The 12,812-nt window shown below is 42.0% G+C and overlaps 1 protein-coding gene across 2 annotated transcripts in view; it reads left to right on the forward strand.

Moving 5' to 3' along the window:
* Positions 1-550: 550 nt before the first annotated feature.
* Positions 551-12,812, forward strand: part of STK17A (serine/threonine kinase 17a) — a 38,590-nt gene continuing 26,328 nt past the window's right edge. Inside the window, exons 1-2 of one of the 2 annotated variants that reach the window (XM_057550408.1) lie at positions 551-898; positions 10,871-11,083. In XM_057550408.1, coding sequence (XP_057406391.1) covers positions 699-898; positions 10,871-11,083 — 413 coding nt within the window. In that variant the 5' untranslated portion in view covers positions 551-698. The remainder of the gene's footprint in view (positions 899-10,870; positions 11,084-12,812) is intronic. The other variant, XM_057550409.1, reaches the window with a different exon arrangement.

The following is a 12,812-nucleotide window of genomic DNA, read 5'->3' on the forward strand; positions in this document are numbered from 1 at the left end:
AGCCACAAGACCGGAAAGTTAAATATAGAGAAGACTGCAGACAGTATAATAGTGCCTGTTTCATAGGGCTGGTGTGAGAGCTTAAAAATATTTATCCACCTCTTGCCTCCACGTCCTCCTCTCAACGTGGGAAGCAACCAGCTGCCCCGGGCAGCTTCCGCGTGCTGTACAGCAGCCCTGATCTGAGTCTCATCACCCCTCCTGACCCGCCCAAGGGAAGGGATCGTGAAGCTCTGGCTGGCAGCTCCTACGTCTTTCATTAACGGAGGGCTCAGGTTTGCAACTCTCAGATGCTCAGCAGGTGCGTAACTGGCTGACGCAGCGGGTCCTCCAGCCAGAAGGGTGGTGCTGTTGGTCGCCTTCAGACTGCCCGGGCCCACCCCGAGGCTGCCCGCCAGGCTGCACCTTCTCCCCCTCGGCTGCAGAGGGCGCGCGTGAGGCACGCGGCGCTCCGGCCCCGCGGAAGCTCAGCGGGGGCCGAGGGGAGGGGAGGGGCGGGGGCCGAGGGGAGGGGAGGGGCGGGGCCGAGCGCGGGGCGGGACCGGACGGCTAGGAGGCTGCCGGCGGCACTCTGTGCGCGGCGCGGGGCAGAGCGGTTTGTCTCCTCAGACGTTCTCGAGGCAGCTGGAGGCGGGGCCGTGACCCGCTGGCAGCTCGGAGCGAGCCGGGCGGCCGGAACGAAAGAGCGTCCGAGCGCCATGATTCCTCTGGAGAGGCCGGGCAGCGGCGGCTCTTCCCCGGCCGCCGCCCCCGGCTCGGGTCGCGTCGGCCGGGGTCTGAGCACACCACGCCGGCTGCCGCCCCCGCCCCGCGGGCTGCTGACGGAGATCCGCACCGCGGTGTGCACCGAGCCCTTCCAGGACGCCTACAGCCTGAGCCCGGGCCGGGAGCTGGGCAGGTGAGGCGGGCGAGGGCCGGGCGGGCGGGGAGCAGATAAGTGCGGGAGGCCGGCGGGGGCAGATAGCGCGCCGGAACCGGGCACAGAGCTGGGTGCGGGCGGCGATTAGGGCGGCAGGGCCCCCCGGCCACCCTTGCGCGCGCCGCGTCCCCCGAGCCGGCGCGCTCCGCCGGCGTGTGCTGTACCCTGGGTAGCGGCCGTGAGAAAGTCTCCCGCGCGGGTCCCCGAGAACCTTGACCCCTTCCTCTGCTCCGGGCCTTTCGGCCTCTGTGGTCCTTGGCTCGGTAACTTAACGAGACGGCGTGGGAACCACGCTGCGAACCTTTACCCGCGGCGGCGAGTCTGAAGCCAGAGCAGAGGTGTGAAGGCAGCTCTGGTGTTGCCCCTGGAACTTGGGGGTTCCTGCTTCTCCTTCTGCGGCTGTGACAGAGCAGAGAGCAGAACGCCGAACGCCGAGCGTGACAGCTTCCTTTGCACCAGCGCTGGGCGAACTTCTGTCAGCCGCCTCCTGCTGACTTCAGTTGCGGTTTCTTGGGTTTGTGCTGCTCTCGTTCTGAAATGAGGTCCCTGCGCCTTTTAAGTTCAGATCAGTTTCACTTGTAGGCTCCGGGCCCTCGTCTGACTCTTTCTCTGCTGAAAACCGGCCCTTGCCTTCTCTTCCCCTCCCGACTCTTGCTTTGTAGGGGTCGGGAGGGCTTAGAACTCGGTCTCTTTTTAAAATTGCACAAGGTGAAGGCTGTTTGGATCCTTTACATCTTGTACGTTGAAGAGGGGTCCAAGAGTGTGATAGGGGTTTGGGGAGCGACTCCCTTTTTCTTTGAGAATAGTTTGGAGAAGTTGTCAGAAGCACAGGCTTTGGGGTCAGACCCGAGCTCAGATCCCCACCTTGCTTGCTCTGTGTGCCTTTGGACAGTGACTTAGACTCCCCAGCCTCTCGTTTGCCACCCATAAAATCAGCATAGTGACAGTGTCTCCGTCGGGGGTGTCGTGAAGATGCAGTGGCTGTAAAGCACAAGCCACTGGGCCTGGCACATAGCACATGGTTGCAAAACCGCGCCGTATTGTAATGGGGAAAGGGCCCGACAACTATAACAGCCTTCACCTGGGGCTCTTGGAAAAAGAAGTCCTTGTAACAGTGATTACAATATTAAAAACAAGCTGCCTTACAAATATTAAGGTAACTTTTAGAAATAGTTTTTTTGGCAAGGAAACCTACCTTAAAAGTGTCTTATTTATTCCAAATGTTACAAGGAGAAACATCTTTCTGGGACAAGATTTACTTCACTGTGCTAGGCACTAATTAACTGGATCTGTGCACGCTTTATGACAAAGGGAGAGGTAGACAGCTACTGACTCATGTAGGTATTCTAATTGGTCAAAATTCCAGACATTCTGAAGTAACCCTGATTCCTTGAAGAAGGAAAGCTAGGACTCTCCGTTGTTTGGTTGTCTGGCTTCATTCCACAAAACGAGAACATATTACAAAACTGAAATGTCTTCAGGTGGCAAGCACTGTCTTGTAGACTTTGCAGTAAATGATTTAATCTGAAAAAAAAATGATTTGCGCCCTACCAGCTGTGTGACAATTCCTCCAGGAATGTTTCAACTTTCATTTTACTCTCTCTATTATAAAATTAGCTTGCCTATAAAGTGTGTTTGTTTGAAGGTTATGACGTCTTCTACATATCTCTTCTTATATAAATTTCTTTACGTAAGTAATAATTCCTGAAGCAGCAGAACAATGCAGTTAGATACTTGATATAAGAGCCTAAAACTGAAAAAGAGAACGAATGTATTTGTTTCTTTTTGGTTCTCTTTTCATCACGGAGAAGTGTAATGCAGTAGTCAAGAACATGGACTTTGGAGTCAGACCGTGATTGAGTCTTGGCTCTTTACTTACTAGTTATGTGTACTTGAGTAAGTTACCTAACCACTGATAGCCTCATAGAGTTGAGAGAACTAAATAAATTAAACACATCTGTAGCATAAAGGCTGTACTTAGCTTCCGGGGCGCACTCAAAAAATGCAATTCATTGTGTAGCTCAGTGAATGGTATTTTACATGTAACCAAAAGGCAAAAACAGGAAAACACGCACGACCTCAAAATACTTCTTGTCTGTTGCAAAAGTAATAAAACCTCATTCCAAAAGACAAGAGAACTGTTCAGAAGTCTCAGGAAGAAAAAGCTCTGTTTTGTGTTAGAAGCTCTTTGTTTAAGGTTTATAAGTTTTGCCTGTGTGTTGTAGTTTTGACATAATGAAGTGTGTTTATGTGTATTCCTTTCTGTAGTAAGATAGAAAAGTTGCGTCTTTTTCCAACTGTTAACTCTGGTTGCATTTCTGATACAACAAATCGATCTCATGCTGATACAGAACTTAAAAATTACTCATGTTGTATTTTAACGATGTGGTATGAAAAACAAAGATCTATTCATTTTGTTCTATGGCCTTTCATTTAGTTGAAAATGTTGAAGAAGTGTGAAGAGCTAACTGTCCAAACACAGAAACTGAGTTCTTTTGGGAGTTCCCATTATTTTATCTTACAGAAATATAAAGCTTTCAGTGAAATGGTTGTTTGGAGAAAACATTTTAAATGGTCGATATTGATTCCATAGTAATGAAAGTATGTAATGTTGATTATTTTAAGAAATGTCACATTTCTTTCAAGTCTCCAGCAGAGTCCATAGCAACCTAAATGTGGGTAAATATAGGATGTAAAATTTGCTTTTATTGCTGGAAGCTTGAGTTATTATTCCTGAGGCTTGTTACCTTTCTCTGAGGCAGGACAGGTGCCAGTGGAAACCACAGTAATGACGCGAGGCGCAGGAGCCATGACCTTGAGTTCTGAGAATTTTTTTCAAAGTGTTGACTTCTCGAGTTCTAACCGATAGTGTAGGAACACAAAAATGTTTCTAGGGATTTTAAATTATACTAATTCCACATCAAATGATTTGCCTAGTCCTCAACTTGAACATTTGTTGACATACTCATACATTTTATCTTCAGAAAAAAGAGATCTTTAAAGTCAAAAGAACATCTTTTGTTTTTTATATTATTATATACTCATAGTTGATGTTTCCTGTGGGGGGGAAAAAGGTATAAATATGAGTTCTCTGCTGGAACGGGTCCTTCATAAATGTATAGGGGCTCTACAGTTTTACAGGTGCTTTCACTTGCATGATCTCATTTACTTCTCATCACAAGCAGGTTTGGGGAGTCCCATTTTTCAGATGAGAAAATCAAGACACAGATTGAGTCTTGTGAGAATCACCTGAGCTGGGACTCTTTGAAATCACTTCCATTATACCACAGATGTTTCTCAAAGAACAATCCGTAGTCTATCTTGTGGCTAAAGCAATTTCCCATCGTTTTTATGAGAGGACAGGTTAATGAGTTTCAAATTGGAACAAGCCCTGCCCAGCTTCGGTGTCATATGCTTCCCTCCCCGGTTGTGTCACCCACCTGGGTCCTTGGACTCTTTAATCAATATTAATGGATAAGAGGCCAGAGGAGCGTTCCAGGCAAGGCTTTACTGGGACTCCGTGCTGCAGCACGAGGGAATGAAAACAAGAAGCAGGTGCCCTTGCTCGCTCCCCAAGGTGGGGGGGGTGGGGGGGGGAAGCTGGTCCCTTAAATGGGGTGAGGGTGGGAGCCGATGGCTGGGTCGGGCTGGAGGGGTGGCTTCGGTGGTCTGCCCACCCCCTTGGTGGTGCTGTGTGCAGGGATCACGTGCAGCCCCCCACTTTTGCTCGCAGCTTCTCAGAAGTGGCAGTTGGTCTGTGGCCTTTTAGTATCTTATTGTTCATAATTGACCGCACCTGCGCATGCGTGCAGTTTTTCTTAGGCCCTTAGAGTTTCTTTGTATTCTATTGCTCTACGAGATGTTTGTCCAGGTGCAAGCACTCAGGTGAAGGGTCCCAGGTCCCAGCCTGTCTCAGCTGGGCCTTATGGTAGACAGGGACGTCCTATCTCATTATCCTCAGAGCGGTTGGGAGTAACAGGAACAAGGAAGGATTTTTATCAGAGAATTAGAGGGTGTTCGAGCCGAAGGGGATGCACAGGTGGATGTGTTTCAGGAGGTGGGTGTGCTTTACCTAGATTCCTGTCTGTAGGTAATGGCTTCAGGTTTAGTACCTTACAGCTACTTAAGCATATGTCATAAATTGTAAGCTGTAGTTTCTTTAGAAATAAAGACCCTTGTTAAATAATACTATCCACGTAGAAATTGCACCTTGTTTGAGGAAAACTGTTATTTAAGATTTCTTGGCAGTTTATCATTAGTTTGAAAAATATTTCCAGTTTTGGATAATCCAATATTTTTGGATGGGTAAAAACAGTTGGCTATGTTTGTGATTCAGCATCAGACATTACTTAGGAAATATGGCTCCTGCTCTAAGGCAGATGTTTCATTAAGTCAACTGTTTTAATTTTGAAAAGTTAGGGCTTACAGTGTTAAAAGTAAAATCTTAATTTAAAATACATAAACCTTCAACTATAGTCCAATATAAAATAAAAATTAAATTTAAAAAATACATAAACGGAAGGATTTAATGAATTTCAGCCTCTTTACAAAACTACAATAACAAAATTTTATAAAATCTGATTATTGAATCAAGTGCATTAGAAAGTTAAGTAGCTACAGTCATTGATTCACCTGTTCAGGAAGGGAAGAAGGAACCCGACTTATAGAGGGAATTTATGCATCAAGTAGAGAGTTCAAATTAGATCACCTCCAAAACTCCTCTGTTCTATATGATTATTTTTTTTTTTTACAAATTATCGTAGATCTGAAATTAATGCCCCAAACAATAAAAATAGCTGCTGTGTACTGATTACTGATCATTTGCTGGACGCTACACACTTTGGAGATGTCATTTTGTTTAGTGTTCACTACTCTGCAAGGTTAGTGCCATCAACCTCGTTTTACAGGTGAGCAATCTGAGACTCAGAAAGCTTGAGCAAAGTGCCCAAGATTACAGTTACCAGCCAGAATTTAAAACTGAGTCTGGCTTTTAAAGCCTTACCTGCTCTTGTCACTTATGTCGATGTCTGATCTGATGGACTCACTGATTTTTACACTTAGGGTCAGTAGATAGTTTGTTTTTTGTTGTTTTCCTTTCAGAGGTAAGGAAGACAGATCTTTTCTAGGTCTTTCTTGAACGGAACTTCTTTGCACTTAAGGCATTACCCCAGTGCTATTAAGCAAATACTGTACTTGCATATTGAGCACGTAAGGCTCTTTGGTAGGCTCTGGAAGTTATTCCCAAATCTAACAAATCAGTCACTACACCCTTTATCGGCAAGCTGACATGCCACACGGGAAAATCTTATGGGGAAAATAACATTTGAGCTGGGCCTGAAAGAATGGGTGGAATTTTACTACTAGTAGTGATGAAAGATACTCCAGCCATTGGCAAGAAAACAAATAAGCACAGTGCAGAAAAATTCAATGACAAAGAGAAAGGCAAGTCGTCCATTGTGGCTAAAATATTAAACCTTATGAGGTTAAGTTGCCATAGAACTTTTCTTTAACAGAATAGCATGAACATTGTATGTACTCAGGGTGTTATCTGATGTCATATTTGAGCACCTGCCATGTGCAGGGCTCTACACATGGAGATGCAAGATGAATAAGAGGCCAGGTCCCTGGAACTCATCCTCCAGCCAAGGAGACAGTCTTAGGGCAACAAATTCTAATATGTCAGACCAACTTTAATAGAATACAGGGAGAAACAAAGCACTTTACTGTAATCTATTATAGAATCAAACCTGGAACCTCGGAGCTCACTTTTATTTTGCTTCTTCTATATACCACTCAAACTAGCATCTACAGTTTTTTATCTTTGCCTGAACCTTATATATTTTATTATCTGTTCACCTTTGTGTGGCAACCCAACACTGGAACTTATATTTGGAATCCATCTAGTAAATAAAGTTCTCTTTACAGAGAAAAGCACCTCAAACTTCTCCCATCCAAAACCTAACACGCCCCCCTCCCTCTGCCCCCCGCAAATCCGTTATCATTCTTCTCATCTTTCTCGCAGTGGATGGTACCGCATCACCCAGTACCCAGGTTAAAAATCTCCAAGTCATCTTCCACTTCCACCTTTCCCTTCTGCCCTCATCTCTGCCTGCAACTCAGCGTGTCAGGAAGTGCTGATGGATCTTGACCTTGAATGTCTTGTAAATGCATTCTCTCTTCCCAGCCTGCACTGCTGGTACTTTCCTTCAGACCCCTTACCTTGAATTATTTTCTTGGCTTCCCTAGTTTCTAGTTAACACTTCACGATACACTCTCAGACCTACCTTTTAAAACATTTACCTTACTTAAAAAATTCTCATAGGTGCCCATTTTTACCCTGAGAAATAAAGCGCAAACTCCTTAGCGTGTCGTATCTACCTACAGACCCTCACTGTGCCTTCCCAGGCTCTACCAGTTGGGCACTGGTAAAGCCCAGTCCTTGTTCTGAGGAAGCTTAGACTGGTGGGTCTGACTCAAAATGTCACTTCCTGTTGTTATCATTGTTTATCCTTCCTTTCTTACCACCCTGGAATGGGTTATCATTGAGTTCTGAAATGTATTCATTTCTGATATTCCCCCCCCCAAAAAAAATGGGTAATGAAAATCTGAGTTCTCAGTTTAGTGTGTAATAGTGAACTATAGATGTTTGTGAAATGAGTGAAGAGCTCCGAAAACTGTAACAACGATGTGATCCAGGAAGAATTTCGGGTAAGTCAGCAAAGGAAGTAGATGTGCAGCAGACGTCTTGTGCCCGTTGAACCTCATCAGTCTCAAGTCTCTGCATGTAACTGTGGCCCCTAGTGTCAGAGAAACATCATTTATTTCATGCTTTGGAGAACCCTCAGTAACTTAGAGTTGAGGTACAATCACAGTTTTTACCATGAAGTTGTGGTAAAGCATGCATACTAGAGCCCCTGTGGGTGTGGAATTTAGGGACACTGTGACGGTGTTAATTCTTAGTGTGTTCACTAGGACCCCGCACCTTGAAGGCCGAGTCTCACAGTTCTGTGTACCGCGTGGCTCTACAGAAAGAACGGTTCCCAGAAACCTCGTTTCATCTTCTGACTCTCTGAGTAGTTTTAAGGGTTCCCCTCCCAGTCATTCAGAGATGAAGGCAGTGCGCGTTTCCTCAAACCCTTGTGATCTGCTGCCTTGCTGTCAGTGTCAGTGGTGTGCAGTATCAGAACGGTAGAAGAGTTCTCTTCAGCGTGGAATAGTGCACGGGTTGGCGACCTACTGCTGGCTGCCTGTTTTTGTAAAACTCGCCAGCTATATAGAATGATTTTTACATTTTTAAATGATTGAAAATAGTCAAAAGAAAAGTCATATTTAATGACATGGAAACTATGCGAAATTCACATTTTGTGTTGGTAAAGTGTGTTTTTTTTTTAAACCCAGCCACCCCCATTCATTTACCTGTTGTCTCCAGCTGCTTTCACTCTACAACAGCAGACTTGAACAGTAGTGATCAGACCGTCTGGCCAGCAAAACCAAAAATATTTGCTATCTGGCCCTTTACAGAAAAGTTTGCCAACTCCCAGTATAGTGTATGATATGGGGGAAACAAAAGGGTAGACCTACAGCCATGAGGAATGCTTCCTCGAAAACAAAGGTGGTGTCAAGAGTAGTGATTGGAGTGGGAGGAGAGCCGTGGGACCTACTGTGGTGACCCAAAGAAATGGGTGCCTGGCCACAGACATCAGATAAGTTTAGGTCTCTCCCCTGTGTTTGCCTCTGGCCCCTGAACTAAGCAATGGTTCTTCTGTAGCAAGGGTTCCCAGAGTTTACAGGTTAGTGATGTGTGGGATCCATTTCTCTGTTGAGTCTCTGGTCTTTGGAAATATACCTTCAGGCCAGATAGGTAAGTAGTATTTTACTACTACACAGTACTGTTGCCTTGAATGTTAGGTATGGTAGCAATAGATATCTGTGTGTTTCATGTGAGAGTACTTTGAGGGTAGTTCAACCCAGCCATTTCTAATTTAATAGCAAGACGCTTGTTGTCAGTTATGTTGGTCAGTTTTTTACAAAATAGGCTTTCTCTTTTTTCTCTTCTTTTGAAACTTCAGAAATATAGGTATAAAAAAATCAAACTATTGATGATTTTTTTCTCTTCCTTAAAGGAATCCAAAGATCATTAGGAACCTTTTAAAACTGTGGAGATGTTATTAGCCTAATGATTTTGTGGCGTAAAATAAAAAGAGGTGTTAGTCTGTGATGCATAGTTTATTGTTTAATCTCTCTAGTAATCTGGAAAAGTCTTTCGCATTTCTGTTGAACACAGAGAACTTTGTTCTGCATTAGGGTGCTATTAGGTAGATTGCCACCTAATTGAACATCTGTAGGGCTGTGCCTAAGGATTTTTTCATGTAACATTTTTATTGCTGATGGTATAACAGAAATACAGAGGGCATGAAAAGCATGGTTAACAGTAGCTAAGAAGGAAGAATTAGTCCTCAAAATTACGTCAGTAGTCTAGAATGCCGGGCCCAAACCTAGAAAGTAGAATTTAACAGAGCAAATTAAAGCCTTGCATTGAAATTTTTTAAATATATTTTTAAACCATAGTATAAGGACACTGGCTTGAAAAACTCCAAGAGGAAAAAGATCTAGGTCGTTTATTTTATTTATGAAATATGGAAAACCTGTCAAGTTTTTTTAAAGGCATATTAAGTTGTATTGTGCCAACATCAGCAAAATAATAATCACGTAACATTTTGATGAGATTATACTTGGCACAGTTGCTTCAGATTCAGTAGGCACATTTTTCCAGCAGTTCTATGAGTCATGACAGTGAGGCGATCCCAGAACCGTAAGGGGATGCGGAATGATTAGCTGTGTCCAGTACCTGGTAGACTGTCATGGGGGGTCTTCTATACTGCTCAGCAAAAGACCAGGACTACAGCCCTTCACTTGAAGCCAGGTTTAGGCTGTAATGAAAGCCTTGTTAAAATAGTATGCACCCAGGAGTGGAAAAGACTACCTCACAGTTTGAAAGAAGACATGGCTTTGGCATTTGACAGTAGGTTAAAAAAAAAAAAAAACTATATGATTTCTAAGTTGCCTTCCAACTTGAGTATTGGATATTTATGGGTGATGATTATTACAACTTAATGATTTGTTTGATTACTAAAATTTTTTTGAGTACTTACTGTGTGGCAAGTACCATGCTAAGCAACTGACATGTATTATATTCTTTAATTCTCACAACAGCGCTGTAAATTAGATTCCGTTTGTGTCCTCTTTTATAGATTAGGAAAATGAGATTTTTCTTAAATAAGAGGTTAAATAAATTGCCCAAGGTTATGCGTCGAGTGAGTGGGCAGAGCCGTTTTGGGGATTCAAGCCCACATCTGTCTAATTCCAGACCTTATCCCTTAATCAATATGCTATACGTATCCCCCATGTGACTTGTTTATTAGTGTAATAGCATGGAGTGGAGTGTATCAAAGTAATGTTTGTTGTACCTGTCTTTATAGGAAAACTAGACATTTCCAGCTGATGCAGTAGTTGAAATGATGTCATATAAATGAGATCCCTAACTTTTATAACCTTGGAAGGTGATAGTGTCCTCTTAGAGTCACTTAGTGACAGTGAAATTCATTATTTTAGGAATTCTCATAACCGGTTTCTCTTAAAAAGTCAAATGGCTTTTTTAAGATTTAAATCACTTTTATGTATAAATGTGTGAAAAATTGTTATATTTATGTATAGCGCTGCAAAAAAATATTGGCTTTAATATTTGGTTTTGTATTTAGAAGAATGAATCTTACAGATTTACACATTACATTTTATTTGATTAGAGAGGTGTTTCCCAAGTTATATCGCTACTTTTATGAATGCATATGACCTAAATTTGAATATCCACTGATGACTGTTGGGAAATTTTATTAAAATTTATCATCTCTGAAAAGTCAACTTTAACAGTGAATGTGTTTTGTGTAATTCTAGGGGGAAATTTGCAGTGGTGAGGAAATGTATAAAGAAAGATTCTGGAAAAGAATTTGCAGCAAAGTTCATGAGAAAAAGAAGAAAAGGCCAAGATTGTCGGACAGAAATAATTCATGAAATTGCTGTTCTTGAACTAGCACAGGACGATCCTTGGGTCATTGATTTACATGAAGTCTATGAGACGCCATCGGAAATGATCCTAGTTCTGGAATAGTAAGTATCGTCTCCCTTACTGAGTTTGTTTCATAGTCCACACTCCTTTATCGGTGCCACTCATCTGTGATAACGTGGCAGGCCCTGGTTCTTTAGAAATCTGAAGATTTTCCAAAACTGTTTTGTGTGTTCTTCTTATTCATTTGACATATCCCAAATTTGCAAGGATGCATGTATGTTATGTTTTTCATTTTCACTCTTTAATGAAATTCCTTTGAAAATAAGTTCTCTTATGTTCTTATTAGAGGCTTTCTTAAGAAGGTAAGTGGCACCAAGATAATATTAAAATAAAAGGCATTTTATAATCCCGTATATGTTCATATAGTCTAAGTTATTAATCCTTCTTTCAGAAATGATTGTTTTGATTCATACTACGTTTCCAATTTGGGTAAATAAGTAAGGACAGCAGAGAAAACAGCTTTGGAAAATGAAGAACAGTTTTTTCTTCTTAAGAAATCCTGTTTTCCTCTCTGCTTCTCCTGCCAAAGGAAAAGATTGATAGACTTGAGTACATTAAAAAGCATTATTAGTACATAATATGAACACAAAATGAAAAGACAGACTCGGAAAAAATAGTTCTAATATCTGTTCGCCCAAAATGATTAATATTTCTTTAATATGTAACTAGATCTTACCAATATACACAGAAACATGAACCTCCCAGTGTAAAAAAAAAAAAAAAAATGGACAAAGAAAGGATATAAAGAGAAATTCCACACAGAAGCCTGTGTAAATGGCCTATACATACATGAAAAATATTGATTTTTACAGTTTTTATAATGTAAATTTAAAAATAAGTTGCCGATTTCTCCCTATGTAAGATCGTCGGATATCATGAAGAAAAGTGATATTCATGACTTGGATCATCTCATTTATACTACAGGTGGGAGTATTACCTGGTGTAACTCTTCTGGAGAACAGTGTGGAGTATGTGTCAGAAGCCCTAAAAATATATATACTCTTTAACCCAGCAATCTCACATACATAAATTTTTTCACAAGGAGATAATCAGGCCATTGTGCAAAGATGTATTACAAAAATGTTTAGTGCAGCAGTATCTACATAACAAAAAAAGAAATAATCTAAATGTTTAATGGTAAGAGGTTGGTGAAATAAGTGATCATGTCATGAGATGGATTGCTATGCAGTCATTTTAAAAGATATGGTAGATAAAAATGTACTACATAGAAAGATGTTTTATAATATTAAGTTAAAAAAAAAGAAACGTTACAAAATAACATGTCTATTATTACCTTGTTTTTATTTAAAAGTTTATAGAGGGAGAAGTCTGGATGGCTAAAAATAGTGTGTTCCTCTTGCTAATATAATTCAAGAGCATTGTGTTTATATATTTTAATTCAGTAATTTCACTTGTAGGAATCCCTACAAAGAAAAAATAAAATGTGAACAATGAAAAGCATGAAAGTGTTTTCCATTGTGTATTTTACATTATAATAGAAATATCCGCAAATGATCAAATGCTTAAGAAATGTAGTCGCTGTGGATTATATCTCCGTGCAGTTGTTTCTCAGTTGTTAAAAGAAGGTTGGTTGAGAGGATTTTGGTCTTCGGTTTGTCCTGGAGAGGCTCGAGCTAGGATTGGAAATTGATCCGGAAGAGACCCTCCAGCCGTCATCTCCTCGTTCCTCTCCCGTCCTCCCAAACCTGCTCTTCAGCCTCCGCGCAGGTCTTCAGTCTTCCGTCTGCTCCTGCCTTTTCTTCCGTTATA

This window comes from Balaenoptera acutorostrata, chromosome 7 (genome assembly GCF_949987535.1).
Source record: "Balaenoptera acutorostrata chromosome 7, mBalAcu1.1, whole genome shotgun sequence".
Lineage (NCBI taxonomy): Eukaryota > Metazoa > Chordata > Mammalia > Artiodactyla > Balaenopteridae > Balaenoptera > Balaenoptera acutorostrata.